Source organism: Phodopus roborovskii, unplaced genomic scaffold (genome assembly GCF_943737965.1).
Source record: "Phodopus roborovskii unplaced genomic scaffold, PHOROB, whole genome shotgun sequence".
Classification (NCBI taxonomy): Eukaryota; Metazoa; Chordata; class Mammalia; order Rodentia; family Cricetidae; genus Phodopus; species Phodopus roborovskii.
In genome coordinates, this window is record NW_026126460.1 from 21,268,138 (window position 1) to 21,285,533 (window position 17,396).

The following is a 17,396-nucleotide window of genomic DNA, read 5'->3' on the forward strand; positions in this document are numbered from 1 at the left end:
CCAATTTTTGTTTTTGAGACAGGGTCTCACTATATAGCCCTAGATGACCTGGAGCTATGCACACCAGGCTGGACTCAAACATCGAGATCCGCCTGCTTCTGCCTGGGGAGAGCTGAGTCAAAGACTAGGGGCTAATTTGAGAGTGTGCTAAAAAAAAAAATAATAAGTCTAGAGACTGGGGACAACAACAGCAAGGGGGATTGGAGAAGGGGGCATCCCTCCCTGGCTAACACTGAAGAACTTCGCAAGGAGGACAGGGCTGTTTAACTGGAAAACCAGTATTTGTTTTGGATGAGGTTTTTCCCCTACTAATAAAAAAAAAAAATCCTATTTCTCCAAACATTGCTTCCCGCCCAGTCTGCAAACATGGAGTCAGGTTTCACCCTCCGCCGAAGGGGCCGCCCGGAGCCAAGCTGAAGCCGGGGGCCGGGCTAGGGTTCTGTCCTAGAGCCTCAAGTCCCGGTGGACACATCAGCTCGCCCTGGGCGCGGCTTCCGGTGCCGGAGGCGGGCCTTCCGGTATCTCCTCTGCTTTCCGGGGCGGGACTTCCTGTCCTTAAGGAGTCTGGCAGCGAAAGTGGTTGGAGTGCCGATCGCGAGAGTCCATGGGCTCCCGAAGCCCTGCGTTCGTCGAAAGGGTGTCCAAGAAGACTTTTTTTGTAGCTGCTCCTTGCATTTTTCATTACGCGACGCCTCCATTTGCACGAAAACGCTGGACTCTTACGCCACCGCCCACCTGAGGCTCTTCCGCTTCCCCTTTCCCCAGGCTCCGCCCCCAGCGTCCTGTGGCTATGACGACCGCTCCGAGGGACTCATTAGTGTGGAAGCTTGCGGGGCTGTTGCGGGAGTCGGGTGAGTGACTTCCGGCTATCTGGTTTGAACGTTGTGGGTGTGTTCCATACCTTCCTGAAACACAGAGTCGCTGAGTCACTGCCGGCCGGGTCACGAGGTCTTCTCGTTTCTCCCTTTTTATGGGGTGGGTTCCTTGTGACGCGTTGTTTGCTGTCCTGTCTTTGACAATCTGAACTCTAGCCATTACTGGTACCACTTAGTTCTGCCAAAGGAAGGGATCATTACTAGACTAAACACTTCGAGACAAGAACGTAATCACTTGTAGGGAAAGCCAGCCAGTATGACACCTTAAACACCTGAGATTTGGAGTGAGACCCACATAGGTTAGTCCCGACCCCAGACTTGGATATGTTTTTAGAGCCTCAGTGTTCTTCGCAGGTAGGTTATCGAAGTGATTGTACTTAATTCAAAGATATCAGCATTTTAGTTAGCTTATTTAGTGCTGCATACATAATAAATGTTCCAAAGAGACAGTGTTACTATAATTGCTTTCCTCAGTGCCTGGACAAGGTGAAGCTCATGTGTCATTTGTGACATGGTTGGCATCAGTTGTGGCAGAAGCATGCTTTGACTTGCTATCAGAGATGTATTAGTTGTCAGTTGGGTGATCACAGTCAAGGTGATTCTTTGAAGTCTGGGATATAGTTCCATAGCAGAGCATGCATGTGCTTGGCATGTACAGAACTTTGACGTCAATCTCTAGAGTCAAAAAAAAAAAGGTTTTTTTTTTTGAGCCTCAGTTTTCCTATCTGTAAGGTGGGGTCAATTAGTTCTTGGGGGAACTAATAATAATGAGATTTAGATGAGGCAGCAGAGTCAATTTGGCATGTGTTACCTTGTTGACATCAGTGTCCTCTGTCTCTACACGCCCATCATGGGACTGTGTAATCTCATGATAGCAATTTCATTTTTTGGCTTGTATCAATAATTACTCCCATGCCATCCCTTTTCTAGACTTCTGAGAGACTCCTTGAATCGTGTCTCTGTCTATACTCAGTGTCTAGTATGTAGAAAATCTTTATGCAAGTTTGTAAGATTTATTATTCTGCAAAAGTCTGACATGGCTCCCGAGCTAGGAATCATAGAGTGCATGGATAAGATAATGGGGCTTTTTTTGTCTTGATTATGGTGATGGCTGTCATCATCTACACAAACAGCAGAGAACTAAACACTGTAACTGTTATACCAACACTAATTTTCTGGTTTTGATAATTGCACTATAATTATAGAAATACAAACATAGGGGGAAGCTGATAGAAGGGTTGAGGAGCTCTCTCTCTCTGCATCCCAGCTGGCCTTGAAATTGTGAACAGTTTGCTTCAGTGTTTTATCTGCTGGAGTTATAGATATATGACACTACACTTTGACTTCTTGATTTTTCTTTCTTTTTTCTTTTTTTTTTTCCTCTTCTCTTCTTCTCCTTCCTCTCCCTCTCCTTCTCCTCCTTTTTTTTTTTTTTTTTTTTTTTTTTTTTTGAGACAGGGTCTGGATTTCACAGAGATCCACCTGCTTCTGCCTCCCAAGTTCTGAGATTAAAAGTGTGTACCATCCCACCTGGTTTCAGAATATATGTTAAAACATTTCTCCACAGCTAGCTTGTAATTGTGCTCCAGATGGAGTAATGAGTGGGAAAATGCCTGAAAGATGTCCTCACGGGACTAATAGTCTCATTAGGTAGAGCAGCTTTATAGGCATACTTAGTGCTGTAATGGACATTGGCATGCATTTCAGTATTGTTTGAGAATTTCTATAAGTATGCATGCCATTCTTGCAACCAGAAAAAGAAAGAAAGATCGATATGTAGTCAGCCTTTGTGTAAAGGTGGGTGATGGCAGTGTGGAAGGAAGCCCAGAGATGTTACATCTTTAAATATTTTTATTTTAGTGGGGCACCCTTGTGTCAAGGCCAGAGGGTAGCCAGGGGTGTCATTCTTCAGGAACCGTCTACCTTGTTGTTTGTGACAAGGTTTCTCATTGAAACCTATGGCTTGCTGATGAAGTAGGCTAGCTAGTCATTAAGTTCCAGGGATCTTTCCATGTCTGTCTTTCCGTTTGTCCATCATGTGGGTGTTGAGGGGTCAAATTCGGATTCTCATGCTTTCTCAGCAAGTGCTTTACTGACTGAGTCATCTCCCCGGTTCCCAGAGGTATTGCTTTGAGAAGGCTCTCTAGGTGAAGTTGATCTTCAGCTTAGCAGTAAAAGGGGATGTATCAAAATGAGAGAGCTGTGGATCAAGTGGGCTATATTTCCAGCATTCTTAAGTAGCCTAGGCTCTTTTGAGTAGAAAGCAAAAGAATTTGGAAAAGTTCCTTCTAGTCTTATAGTGACGTGGTTTCTTGTGTCAGCATGAAGAGCTAGGGTTTTTTTTTTTTTTTAACTGATTTGTTTTTTGTTTATTTGTTGTTGTTGTTTTTTTGTTTTTGTTTTTGTTTTTTTTTTTTTTTGAGACAGGGTTTCTCTGTATTATTTTGGAGCTTGTCCTGGAACTCACTCTGTAGACCAGGCTGGTCTCGAACTCATAGAGATCTGCCTGCCTCTGCCTTCCCAAGTGCTGGGACTAAAGGCGTGCACCACCAACTTGTGAACTGGGAGTAGGTAGGAAGTTTTATCTTGCAGCGGAATATCTTCAGCACGGATGAGTGAGGGTGGGTATATTTGGGGGTTCCACAAGGAAAGACTTCTCATTCTCTCCTCCTTCCTGTCTGCCCTTCTTCCTGCAGGGGACACGGTTCTCTCTGGCTGTAGCACACTGAGCCTGCTAACTGCCACACTGCAGCAACTGAACAGAGTGTTTGAACTGTACCTGGGGCCATGGGGCCCCGGCCAGACGGGCTTTGTGGCTCTTCCCTCCCACCCTGCCGACTCACCCATCATCCTCCAGCTTCAGTTCCTCTTCGATGTGCTGCAGAAAACACTTTCACTCAAGGTCCCAGGAGGGGCAAGGGGACAGGATATGCAGAGAGCCGTAGGGAATGATGGATGCATGGGATGAATAGGGTGTAAGAAGGCTACAAGGCAGATGCAGATGGTTTCTGTCATATGGGTGGTTATACTGAGAAAATAGGGAGCCTGCTATGCCTCAGTAACCTGAATGTTCCTTTTCAGTTGGTCCACACCCCTGGTGTTGGCCTTCCGGGACCCATCAAGATTTTCCCCTTCAAGTCCCTTCGGCAGCTGGAGGTGAGGGAGTATTGGAGCATATGGGCGGGCAGAGCCTAGTTAGTGCAAAGCATCCTCTTGGGTGTGAGGCTAGAGGGATAGCCTCTTGGTTGGAGGTCGGGTCTGAATGTGCTCCTGCTCTTCAGTGATGTCTTTCCCATTAACACTTCCCTAAACCGTAGCTGAACTGTGCTATGTTTTTTCCTCCTCACCATCAGAAAAGGTGGGGATGAGGCCTTTGTCTTCTTTGAAGCTTTGCTTACCTCCTCCCCTTTCTTCTCTTGCACAAGCTTCGAGGAGTCCCCATCCGCAGCCTACGCGGCCTCCGTAGCATCTACTCGCAGCTAGAGTCTTTGACTTGTAGCAGGAGCATCCAGGCACTAGAGGTAAGGAGCGTGGAGGGTGTACCCTGATGCCTTGTCCTGAGAAATACAGAAAGCCAAGCTTTGTGGTTTCTGCCTATTTTCTCCCCCCTTCTGTCCTTTGTGATCCTCTAGCACTCTTCCGAAGCTGTATAGTCTAGTGTCTGCCTTCCCGTGGACCCCATAGTCTGTTCCTTGGGGACAGTGACTTGAGCTTTCTCCAGGTAGACCTTGGTATATATGAATGATGGACTGGATGATAGAGCCTGCAGCGGGAGGAGGTTGAGGATGCAGTAGTAGATGTGCCTGTCCCCTACCTAGGAGCTCTTGTCGGCCTGCGGTGGTGACCTCTGCTCAGCCCTTCCCTGGCTAGCTTTGCTCTCTGCGGATTTCAGCTATAATGCTCTCACCACCTTAGACAGCTCCCTGGTGAGTGCTGGTGTCCCCTGAGGGATGGAGCCCTGGGGAGGGGAAGGATGGGTCCTTTGGGAGGAGTGCCCGCTGCTGACAGGTACTCTTTTACGGAGAACCTTGCTGTGCTTCTTTTTCCTGCCCCCTTCAGCGTCTCCTGTCAGCTCTTCGCTTCCTCAACCTGAGCCATAATCATATCCAGGACTGCAAAGGCTTCCTGATGGTGAGTGGGAGCTGCCTATTGCTGATGGACTTGGGCCTTGGAAGGCTCTGCTCTCACTTGCTCTCAGATGCGTTTGCACTCTGAGTTGCTCTTGGCCCTAGGAGGAGTCAGTGCTCCCTGTGGGTCTCCCCTCTAGTGTTCAAGGCAGTTGTGACCTCAGCTTGGGGCACCTAGATGACTTGGGGCAAATCACTGAGCTTCTTGCTTTGCTCACCTGTAAAGTAGAACTCCCAGGAGTTCTTGTGAAGAGTGCCCTGTGTCCTTAGCCTAGTGTGTGGCTCAGAAGTGGTAGAGTTTATGATGACAGACCTTTCCCCGTGTCCTTTCTGTCCTCCACTAAAAATAAATAAGGCTACCGAGTGGTGGTGGCACACACCTTTAATCTTAGCCCTCGGGAGGCAGAGGCAGGCGGGTCTCTGAGTTGGAGGCCAGCCTGGTCTGCAGAGTGAGTTCTAGGACAGTAGGACAGCTAGGGATACATAGAGAAACCATTTTGAAAAACCAAAATAATAATAATGATAATAATAATAATAAGGCTGAGTACTTACTTGTTAAGTGGTAGGGACATATTTCAGTCTCCTAAAGCAGGGAAGAGGGTTCAAAGTGCACTACTGAATGGAGAGTGAGGGGCATGGGGCCATCTGCACACTCAGAACTGGGAACTTACAAGTCGGGAAGTGGATCCACATGAAGTGCATCTGGGTTTTCTCAGTGACTGCACTGACTGGCTACGTCCCTCTTGTCCCTCAGAGACTGGCTCTGTCTTCAGGTGGTGGCCAAAACAAACAGGATCTCTTTGGTTGCTCTTAAGTGTGCCCCAGAGCCTTGTCTTCTTCTAAGCAGGAACTTGGTAGGTTGGCGTCACCATCCAGGGTGTAGCCTGGAACTGTTAGGAAAGTGCTAGTGTTTGTTCAGGTCTTCCAGCACAGGGTAGAGGAGATCACTTGTGTTGAGTCTGCAGTTTCTATAGCCGAAGGTAGATTTGATGGTACAGATGACCTTGCCTAGAGCTTTGTCAAGTTGAGAATCTTTGTGTACTCACCAGGATTTATCTGAGCTGTACCATTTGGACATCTCCTATAATTACCTTCACTTGGTGCCAAGAGTGGGACCTTCAGGGGCTGCCCTGGGGATTTTGATACTGCGAGCCAATGAGCTTCGGAGTCTTCAGGGTAAGCAGGAAATGTGTGTAGGGTGGGGTCAGCCTGGAAGGGAATTGGATGAGTGTGGCTCAGGTTGTCCCGTAGACCACCTGCATCTAGATCAGTGGTTCTGCACCTTCCTAATACTGCGACTCTTTAATACAGTTCCTCATGTGGTGACACCCAATCATAAAATTATTTCATTGCTGCTTCATAACTAATTTTCCTGCTGTTATGAATCATAATGGAAGTCTCTGATGATGTGACCCCAAAGAGGTTGCCACCCACAGGTTGAGAACTGCTGATCTAGAGCCTCATGAGGACTTAGAGGTAGTATGTGGCACAGAGATTTGTCTTTCTGCCGCTGCTGTCCTCAGCATACAGACCACCACACCCTCTTAGCCCCAGCACGCCTCCCCAACATCCCTTCCTTCTTTCCTCTGCCCTAGGCCTGGAGCAGCTGAGGAACCTGCGGCACCTTGATGTGGCCTATAACCTTCTAGAAGGTCACACTGAGCTGTCACCACTGTGGCTGCTGGCTGAGCTCCGTAAGGTGAGACGCGAGTGCCTTATGGGCCTGGAAGCCACCTTCAGGTCCGGGGTCTCCTCGTGCCTTCATATAAGGGGGATCTCTGGCCTACTCAGCCTCCTCTTCTGCCCCTCAGCTCTATCTGGAAGGTAACCCTTTGTGGTTCCACCCGGCACACCGTGCAACCACTGCTCAGTACTTGTCACCTCGGGCCAGGGATGCTGCTCATGGCGTGAGTGCTTATCTAGTGCCTGTCCTCCTTTGATTGTTCCCACTTGCCATTTGTGAGCGACAGGCTAAAGACCTAGTCACCCTAGGTGCTGTTAGTACCTGGATGGGCTCTGTCTCAAGCACGGCTCCCTCTTTTCTCTTGCCCAGTTCTTGCTTGATGGCGAGGTTTTGTCACTGAAGGATCTTCAGGTTAGTCTGGTGGGGGTGGGATGAGGGAAGACTCATGGGATGACATGAAATGAAGGGAGGGCAGTAGCTCAGGAGACAGCATAGGTAGGAAAGGTTTTCCTGGACAGTGGAAAGTAGGGTCCTCCTCTTGGTTAGCTCAAGCAGGCAGAGGTGCTTTCTTGGTTCTGATGTCTTTCCTGCTGTCCCACAGCAGACTTCAGAATCTTCGGGGCTTGGTCCCGTGGGCCAACCTCCATCCTGGCCAGTGGGGAGTACCACTGAAACCTCAGGTGGCCCTGAGTTGAGTGATAGCCTCTCCTCAGGGGGCATTGTGGCCCAGGCCCCGCTTCGTAAGGTTAAGGTAAGTGGCATCTTCTGCTGGTTTGTGCCTGGGCTTGGGTGGTCTCTTTGCTGGCCTTGTAGGTATTTGATAGGCTAGCAGCAAGAAGGCCTTGTCCTTGTTAGTGCTCAGCTCTTTCTGGTAGGTTAGGTAGTCGGGCTGTGGATGGCCAGACTAAAGACTTTGGCTTTCATAGAACGCCATCTGTCTGTTCAAACTAGAGCCGAGTCCGTGTGAGGCGGGCTAGTATCTCTGAGCCCAGTGACACAGACCCGGAGCTCCGAACTCTGGATCCCTCCCCAGCTGGTAAGTTGACCTTCCCTCCTTACTCCCTTCCCACCTCCCTTTAGGTCTCTCCAATCTTGATGTTGCTTTGTAGGTGCCATAGGAGAACTTGATATACTTGAGGTGGTATGGATTATTGTGGAGGATCCCTTAATCCTTTATCTTTGTAGTTTAGGTCAAAGAGAAGGATCTGCTTCCAGGCAACACTCTCCTAAGGAACACAGATTTCATAGAGAGCTAAAGATTGTATGATAATAAAGAGATTTTATGGCCAGAACCATTTGGGAAGTATAAAGTGAAACAGGTTTTTGTTTTTTGGTTTTTTTGGTTTTTTTTTTTTCTGCAAGTCATCTCAGGGTCTTAGATACGTGGACATGTTTTGTGGACCTCCACAAGTTTTGTTTGGTGTGATTCTGGATGGCTTATGATCACAGCATTCCTTAGGACACACCTGAGGACATACTGCAGAGGGGAGCCTATTGAGGAGAAGCCCTAGAAAGAGGCTGGGTCACCTAAGGTCCAGGTAGGGCCTCAGCTCTGTGTCCTCCTCCATCCCAGGATGGTTTGTGCAACAACACCGGGAACTTGAGCTGCTGAACAGCTTTCGGGAACGCTTTGGCTGTGACTGGCTGCAGTATAGGAGCCACCTGGAGACCTTGGGGAGTCCTGCTCTTGCCACCACTAAGATTCCTGCCCTTAGCACCCCTCTCCTGGATGCTCAGAGCCTGGAAACTGCATGCAGCCCTCCAGCCACAAGGGGAGCTGGAGACAGTAAGGAATCACCACAGAAGATGTCAGAGGAAGGCGAGGCGGAACCAGAGCCCCATGAAGCAGAGAGGGAAGAGCCAGACAAAGAAGAGGGATCGAGGGACGACCTGGAGGAGGAAGAGGAGCAGGAACAGAAGGCAGTAGAAGGTAAGAGGCCTGTGACCATCGGGGAGATGGGGACAAGTGGAGAGGCCAGACTGGATAGCCTGTCGTGGGATAGCAGAGGATCTGACCATTCTTCACTCTAGTTCTCTGTTGGCCTCTCTGCAGCAGAGCTCTGTCGCCCCATGTTGGTGTGTCCCCTGCATGGGCTTGAGGGTGTGCAGGGCAAGGAATGCTTTCTCCGAGTCACTTGTGCCCACTTGTTTGAGGTGGAGCTCCGAGCAGCTCGCACTCTGGAGCGGCTGGAACTACAGAGCCTGGTGGCAGCCGAGCTAGAGCCAGAGGCTGAGATTCAAAGAGAACGGGTGCCCGAGGTGAGTTGTGGGGTCGGGGGCTTGGGAAGAGGCGCTTGCCTTGTCCAGACTCATCTCTGACAACCTGTTGGTTCTTGTGTGCCAGGAGCTGGACTGGGTGCTTTCCACTTCTCTCATGAGTACTTGGAGCCTAGGAGTGCCCGGGGTGTGTGAAGGGCTGCTGCGTGTGGCTTGGGAGGGTGGGCTAAAGAATGGATTCTGTGCGAAGGCTTGGTGTCAGCGCCAGCATTGTGGGGCCATAGTTAATGTTTACCTCGGTGCCCCATTTAGCCCTGACCCCTAACTCCTGCCCACTGCTGTGTTCTTTCTTCTTGTGCAGGGCTCAGGTTCACCCCCCAGGGCTCCGGTTCTTGCTCTGCGCTTTTCCTACTTTTGTCCTGACCGGCAGTTGCGTCGCTATGCAGTGCTGGAGCCAGAGGCCCATGAGGCCATCCAGGTGATGAGATCCAGAGGCCGGTGGGAAGAGTAGAGGGAGCAGGTTCGGGCTGGAGCGTTTGGGGTCTGCCAGGCAGTTCCACCCGAGTCTGCCTGCTCACAGCTAGCCGCTCTCTGACCCACCTCCTTTCAGGAGCTGCTTGCTGTGCTGACCCCGTTCACCAGTGTGAAAGAGCAGCAGCCTGGGGAGGCCAAGGACGCACAGGGGTCCAGGTTCCAGTGTCTGCGTTGCAGCTGTGAGTTCAAGCCAGAGGAGTCCAGGTTGGGACTGGAGAGTGAGGAAGGCTGGAAGCCTCTGTTTCAGAACACAGGTACCAGCTGTGCCCTTGATTTCCCGGCCCACACAGCTCCCCACTGCAGGGAAGGTGTCTCCCTCAGGGGTGCAGAGGGAACCCCAGGGAAGAGGGCCTTAGGGGAATGGCAACAACTGTTGGCAGCGGGGAGAGACACAACTGCCTGCCTGCTGTGTTAACAGAGCAGAAACGGCAGAGTCAGAGTCGGGAGTGCTATTTGTGAGTGTGCTTAAACATACTCATTATTTTTGCATAACTTGACGGCTTTTGGCTGACTAGGGTAACATTTCAGGGATGGCATAAGGCCTAATGAGCCCTCAGTTCAGTGCCAGGCTGTCATGGAGCCCTCTGTGTAGTGGCTGTTGAGTGAGCTACTTTAGGGGTTGGTGCAAGTTGACCTTCCCTGACTGACCTTGTCAGCTACTTGATAGGATGCAGCATCTTGTGGCATCTTTTTATATTCTGACCTTGGGATTGTTCCACTGTGGGCCAGTCAGACAATAAAGGCTTTGAAGACGCTAAAGAAGGAAGGGAAACTCTGGATAACAGCTTTGTGAAATGCAGTTTTTATCAGTCATGGTTCTTGGCAGCAGACATAGCAGGATTACGTTATTTTTTTCCCAGAAAAATAACTCTGTGTTATTGACTGTTGTGAGCCTGCCCTAGCAGGCTTAGCACTGGGATATCACAGCCCTTCCTGGGTCTGGCTGTCCTCCATAAGGGCTTCTGTAGTCCTCCTACAGTGGAATTTCTCTTTTAAAGTTTTTAATGTTTTGAGACCAAGCTTCATAACTAGGCTGGCCTCAAGCTCTTATGTAGCTGGAGCTAGCCTTGAATTTGTGATAGTGCCCCCCCACTCCCACCCCAGTCTCTTGAATACTGGCATTACAGACATGTGCTACCTTGCCAAGCTTTCTTGGGAGATTTAAATATGACAATAAAGCATATCCCCTAGCATTAAACAAAGGTCCTTCATGTATGGTAGCCTCTGTTATTATCTCCAGCTATTTTAGAGTGGACAGGGTGTATAAGTTGTTTAATTTTTTTTCTTATTTACAAAATGTGTAGGAAGAGTTTTGATAGGGCTGTCGCACGATAATATTGATGTGGGGGCTAGCCCGTGCCCAGAGTGTTGTAGCCACTCAGTGTCTCTCTATTGTTCATCCACATCCTTCACTCTTTTTTATCTGCATCCACTCACCCATTCTGCCAGGTCCTTGAGGCAGACACTACTTTCATTCTCCTCTTACAGATAGTAGTAGTCAGGCTCAGAGCGCAGGTGACTGACTGGTCCACAGTTGTCCATCTATTGCTAATAAAGCTGGGATTTGTACCCAACTGGCGTGAGGGACCTCCTTGCCTTCCCCAGTCTGATAATTTTTGTCTTTGCTGTTATCATAATTATCGTGTGTGGGCACATGTTTTATGTATGTGTTCATGTAGCTGTGTGCATGTGGAGGCCAGAGATAGATTGACGCTGGGTGTCTTCCTCAGTCACTCTACCTTATTTTGGGGGATGACCAATCTCTCATTGAACCTGGGGCTCATCAATTTGGCTAGACTGCCTGGCCAATGAGCTCCAGGGATCTGCCTGTCTCTTCCCCAGAATGCTGGGCTTACGGGTCAGTGGCACCACGCTGCTTTTGCCTGAGGCCTGGGGATCTGAACTCAGATCTCATGCTTGTGTGGGTACTGCATGGATTGAACCATCTCCCTAGATCCTGATTTTGGTTTTCCAGGCATTGCTAGTAAAGCACTGGCGTGCTTGATTAACCCAAGGCTGTGGTAGGGGACCACAGCAGGACCTGGAAACTAGAAGGTGGGATGTATTTGCCATGGGCAAGCTTAGCCCTTACAGGGATGGGGAGAGATAGGTTAGAGACTATGCTTGGAGATGGGGTTGGGAGTGGGATGTTGGGAATGGTGGCAGGGAGCATTGTGAGCATGGTGGGGTGTGCCCTTGGGAGGCTCACAGGGTCTCTGTCCCTCCCTCCAGAATCTCCTGTTGTGTGTCCAAACTGTGGGAGTGACCATGTGGTTCTCTTGGCCATGTCTGGGGAAATCCCTAATAGAGAACAGAACCAGGGAGACAAACCTCCAGATTCCTCTGGGTCCCCTGACCCTGTCTGTGACCTTGCTAACCACAGCAGCCATCCCAGCGGGTCTGATGGCACCCCACCTCAAGCATCCACACCCCATGGCCGTAGCAGCTGGACCCTCAGTCCAAGTGAGTAGAGGTGAAACAAGGTAGAGGTGTGTTTGCGGGAGGTGTGGGCGTGGGGGAAGGTAAGTTGGAGCTGTGGTGTCACAGAGCCAGGCTGACGATGACCTGTTGATTGCTCATAGCTCCTGGGCCCTCTGGTCTTCGCTCTGTGGACCACCGCCTCCGTCTCTTCCTGGATGTTGAGGTGTTTAGTGACTCGGAGGAGGAGTTCCAGTGCTGTGCCAAGGTCTGTGCCACCCACTGGCCCATGGCCATGGGCATCAAGTTGAATGCTTAGGTTTCAGCTGCAGCAGATATTTAGCCTTTGCCTATGGGAATGTTCCTTCACACTTGTGGTCCAGTTGTCCCCATCCAGGTAGAGATAATGCTCCTTGATTTTAGAGCGGAGGCTGCGAGCTGACATCTGTCGCTCAGCACAGCACAGCACCTGGCACTTGGTAAATGGTTCCTCTTATTAGAACATACTATCATTCCCTTGTGTCCAGGACACTCAGGCACTGCCATTTGGCAGTCCTGTCCTCTGTCTTGGAGAGTCAGGATCATGCAGTGAGAAGCTGCTGCAGTCAGGACAAGGTCCTAGAGGGGCTGTCTGATCCAGTCTGAGTGGGTCCATCTCTAGGGTCTAGGGGAAGGAATCTGTAAATGTACAGAGGCCCAAGAGAAAGTAGCTTGTTGGAAAGATGGAGCAGCCAGTGTGCAGGGTTAGAGGCAGGAGTCCTCAGGGGAGTCTAGAAGGCGTGGGTAGGCTGTTCAGGAGCAACCTGCTGTGTGTGCCAGAGGAGCGATGGTCACGTTTATTACTTAAGATGGTCTTGACTGAGTGTTGACGATAGGTTGGAAACATTGAGAGGACACTGGGGAGCCTGATAAGCCATCTTGGGGCTGCTGGAAGGGCAGGCTGCAGGGTCAGAAGTAAGAGTGATGAGGAGGGGCTGCTGATCGCAATAGTGACAGTGGTTGGGGTGCTTTGGTCTGGCACCTGTCTCCTTGGTTTTATTTTCTGGTTTCTCATCAACTTTCCCTTCCTTTAGGTGCCAGTGGTGTTAGCAGGCCACTCAGGGGAGTTTCTGTGCCTTGTGGTTGTGTCCGACCACAGGCTTTACCTGTTGAAGGTGACAGGGGCCATCTGGTGAGTGTACCAGGTGTGTAGCTGGGGCAGCATCGACTCCTGCCAATCTCATCCTGCCTGCATCTTAATCTTGGTCATCCTGCTCTCTCCACAGCGGGCCTCCTGCTAGCTGGCTCCAGCCCACCCTGGCCGTTCCTCTGCAGGATCTGAGTGGCATGGAGCTTGGCCTCGCAGGCCAGAGCCTTCGGCTAGAGTGGGCAGCTGGAACAGGCAGCTGTGTACTGCTTCCCCGAGATGCCAGGCATTGCCGTGCCTTCCTTGAGGAGCTCACTGGTGAGGGAGAGGCTGGGAGGGACGGACTTAGAGGTCAAGCTTTCAGGGCCTGCTTCTCAGTTAGACGCTCACCAGCAGACTGAGACCATGGAAGTCCCTGCTCCTCCCTGTATTACAAAGACTAGCCAGAGTCAACGGGTTGAGATAGAGGACTGCAGAGGTCTCTAAGGGCTTCTGTCTCTGGCCGGCTCTGTCCAGGTGTCTTGCAGTCTTTGCCCCGCACCCAGAGGAAGTGCATCAGAACCACGGAGGAGGAGGTGACCCCGCAGCATCGGCTCTGGTGAGTCAGCAGGAGGTTAGGGTTTGGTGGTGTCCAAGCCTTCTCTTGAAAGACACAGCCCCACCTACCCACCTACCCACCTCCTCCCATCCCTTGAAGCCCGTCCTACCCTGCCTGATCGTCTTCCTGTGTCTGCCGTGGTCTCTGCAGGCCATTGCTGGGAAAAGATACTTCTGCTGAGGTTCCCCAGTTTTTCTACCTTCGGACCTTCCTGGCTGAAGGTAAGGCTGATGCAGCAGATGCTTCCCTGGTTTCTGCATGCCATATTGTCCCTGGCTCATCCCCTATTGCCCCTAGTACCCATCTAGTAATTGTCACTTTTCTGGAATTCAGATTCCTTACCTTTGCAGGCACACCCACATGGCAGGCTGGTGTTTGCCACTTTCCCAGGTGGGGGCTGGGAGGTCCTCAGAGCTTCAGCTGTCCCGAAACCTTAGCTTTGGCATCCAGCCCTGCTAAAAGTGGGTAGATTGACTGGGTATGTCCCACTCATCCTGTCAAGAGGCTCTGGGCCCTTGATTGGGTTGATTGGTGTGGTAGCTCTCACAATATAGGCCTTCAGGGCTTTTGGTGATTAGGGGTTCCTGGAGTTTGTGGAAGCATAGTGCTGATTTGTGGCCCACCCTTAGCATGGCTCACACCTCTTCTCCAGGGCACTGGTCCTGGGGATCTAGCTGGGACACTAGTCCTGGGGATCTAGCTGGGACACTAGTCCTGGGGATCTAGCTGGGACACTAGTCCTGGGGATCTAGCTGGGACACTAGTCCTGGGGATCTAGTTGGGACACTAGTCCTGGGGATCTAGTTGGGACACTAGTCCTGAGGATCTAGCTGGGACACTAGTCCTGGGGATCTAGTTGGGACACTAGTCCTGGGGATCTAGTTGGGACACTAGTCCTGAGGATCTAGCTGGGACACTAGTCCTGGGGATCTAGCTGGGACACTAGTCCTGGGGATCTAGGCCTGTCATAACCTTTCACTCTAGGCGCCATCTTGCCTCTCTCTCTCTCTCTCTCTCTGCAGGCTCCTCTACCTGCCCTGTGTCCCTGTTGCTGACACTGTCCACATTGTACCTATTAGATGAAGACCCTGCAGGGTCCCAGGCAGAATCCCCTCTCCCAGTGGTGTCTGGGGAAGCCTCTGAGCAGGCCCCCCCTCTGGGGCCAGGTCCTTCCATGCAGGTCAGGGAGCAACAACCACTCAGCAGTCTGAGCTCTGTGCAGCTGTATCGCACAAGCCCTTTGGACTTGCGGCTGATCTTCTATGACGAGGTAGGGTGTGTGTGTGTGTGTGTGTGTATAATGTGGAAAGACATCTAGGAAGGATGGGTATTGGTTCAGGATGGTGCTGAAGAAGGGGCAATCATACAGTGGGGACAGAGTCCAGATGTGAGGACCTGGGTTTGGATAAGCCCCGTGTAGACAGCAGCAGTCAGTAGTGGGAATGTCCTGGCCTTGGAGCCCTGGACTGAAATACCTAGCTGGTATGAGTTGGTGTGATCAGCCTGCCCACTGTAGGCCAACTGTTTGACCTTTACAACTCCAGCATGAGGAGGAGGTGCTATTATTGGTCCTGGAATACAGATGATGTTACTAAAACTTGGAGACATGAACAAACTTGCACACAAGGGTTAGAGACAGGAATTGTACCTGCGCTGTTCTTGGAATTGACTCTAGAGCTCACATTCCCTATAGCATTGAAGGTTAGAGGTGGGAATATGAACAACAGGCCTCTAAGCCTGCAGTCAGTGCTGACTAGACTGTCTTCAAGGCTCAGAGTCAGCCCTTTGGTGCAGAATCACATAGACTTGGGGGGCAGGGGAAGGAAGAACCTTTAAAAGCCAAGGGAGGTGCTGAGTCCTCTCCTAAGACTTCCCTTGGCCTCTTGGCTTGTCTTCTGTGTCTCCCCTTGCCAACCATTCGATCTACCAGGTGTCTCGACTGGAGAGTTTCTGGGCACTCCGTGTTGTGTGTGTGGAGCAGCTGACGGATCTCTTGGCCTGGATCCGGGAGCCCTGGGAAGAGTTGTTCTCCATTGGACTCCGGACTGTGACCCAGGAGGCTCTGGACCTTGACCGATGAGGGTCTCCACTGACTCAGGAGTTGCACTGCAGAAGGCCCTTCTCCTGATCTCTGAGCCTGTCTTCTTGCCTGGCTGCAGACCTCTTCAGCAGTTGGCCACTGGCTAGTGAGGCACCAAATGGCCCACAGCTTAAGAGAAGGACAAGAGAAATGATCTGGCCCTTGGGTGTTCTGTCAAGTAGAGCAGGCTCAGTGGTCTGTGAAAATGTTTCTCTAGCACTTTCTCTCAGGTATCAGTAAAGTTTTTTCTGTGTGTTACACAGAAATGTCACCCATAAAGCCTGCCATCCCCGAATCTCTTCCCTAGTTTGCACTATGAAACCTGTCACCAGGCCTACTCTAGCAAAGTAGGACTACTGACCCAGATGCACCCAATCCTCAAGTGGGTTGTGACCTGTCATGTGGCCTTGCATGGGATCACTGCCAGTCAAAGAGCTGGACCTCTGAAGACTTTTTGTTGTTTTTTTGAGACAGGGTCTCACTGTGTAACATTGCTGGCCAGGGACTTACTCTGTAGACCAGGCTGGCCTTGAACTCATGGAGATCTGCCTGCCTCTGCCTTCTAAGTGCTGGGATTAATGGTGTGAGCCACCAGTTGTGGGAAAATTGTGAACTTCCCCCACTCCCCAGAGTTTACATTTTAGATAAAGACTGCAATAAAAAGTGAGACTATCATTGTTGACTCTGTAAGTTACCTGTGGTTCTAAGCATTGTACCTGTCCAGAATTTCAGTGCATATACACACTTATATACACAGTTCCCCTAAAAAAGAAGTAGTTAGTTCAGATACTCAACCAAGAGACTGATTCTTAGGGTTAGTTTCTCCCAGGCAATGCCTTGTCTGGTCTGGTGGGAGGGTAAGGGGGAAATGCTGAACTCTGGGACTGGAATAGTTATCCTCTGGTAACGTTCACAGAGGACCCAGACAGGCCTGTTCAGAGGTTCACAAAATAATCTCACCTACTTTTGTTTTGCTCAGAGCTGCCCTGAATTCTTAATTGAAGTAAATTAAAACTTCCCAAAAATATTAGTCCACTTTCTCAGCTGTGTGCATGGCACCTTTCCATCCAAGACATCGTGTTGTCTAGAAGCAGGAACCTGAGGAAGGCCTGCCCAACCTCTGGCCCAAAGTCACCTTTTGTATATGTCTCTTAGCAAGTGTGTTTCCAGAAGCAGGTCACAGTGCAGATGGGACAGAAGAATCTCCAGTCTTTTAGGCTGATGTGCAATGAAGTGTGAGCCTGGGGAGTCAGAGAAACATCTTCCAATTCTTTGTGCTTCTAGTTTCCAGGAACATCTTTGTTTAACAATGGCAGCCCTTGGCAGCCTTGTGAAAAGCTGCTCTTGCTTTTGTGACCCAGAAGACAGATTATCAGGCCTGAGGGCATCACCACTTAGGGAGGTGTTTCACCCTTTAGCTTTGTGCCTCACCAGAAAATAGAGCCCCAGGTAGCTGCATCTCTTTCCCAGAGCCTTCACTGCTCTAAGTAAGGTGATTGCTTTGCTCCTGGTTATAGGCCCTTGCCTCACATGCTCTGGCCTGTCCCCAGAGATCAATTGGCTCACTCAGTCTGCTCCCCCCCATCCTCTGCCTGCCCAGCAAGTACTTATCGATTGACTAGCCTCTGTCTGGCCTTAGGCTGGCATGAAGAACACTCAGTAGAGGCCTGGTGGCTCCTGAAAAGCAGTGGAGAGAAGATTCTGGAACAACCACACCACTGTACTGCATCTTCCATA

The 17,396-nt window shown here is 50.5% G+C and overlaps 1 protein-coding gene across 2 annotated transcripts; it reads left to right on the plus strand.

The window, feature by feature from the left end:
• The first annotated feature begins 624 nt into the window (after positions 1 to 624).
• On the plus strand, positions 625 to 16,334 carry Stk11ip (serine/threonine kinase 11 interacting protein). 2 transcript variants are annotated; one of them, XM_051190529.1, is made up of 24 exons: positions 625 to 851; positions 3,572 to 3,777; positions 3,957 to 4,031; positions 4,301 to 4,396; positions 4,694 to 4,801; positions 4,935 to 5,006; positions 6,052 to 6,178; positions 6,598 to 6,701; positions 6,814 to 6,909; positions 7,056 to 7,097; positions 7,288 to 7,437; positions 7,638 to 7,722; positions 8,260 to 8,616; positions 8,740 to 8,945; positions 9,265 to 9,381; positions 9,514 to 9,691; positions 11,670 to 11,900; positions 12,020 to 12,123; positions 12,929 to 13,026; positions 13,121 to 13,299; positions 13,498 to 13,579; positions 13,730 to 13,800; positions 14,602 to 14,849; positions 15,510 to 16,334. In XM_051190529.1, the coding sequence occupies exons 1-24, from the start codon at positions 791 to 793 to the stop codon at positions 15,657 to 15,659; spliced, it is 3,243 nt and encodes a 1,080-aa protein (XP_051046486.1). In that variant the 5' UTR covers positions 625 to 790; the 3' UTR covers positions 15,660 to 16,334. The 2 variants fall into 2 exon arrangements, with proteins under 2 accessions (XP_051046486.1, XP_051046487.1); XM_051190530.1 differs by having other exon boundaries at positions 7,291 to 7,437.
• The last annotated feature ends 1,062 nt before the right edge of the window (positions 16,335 to 17,396 follow it).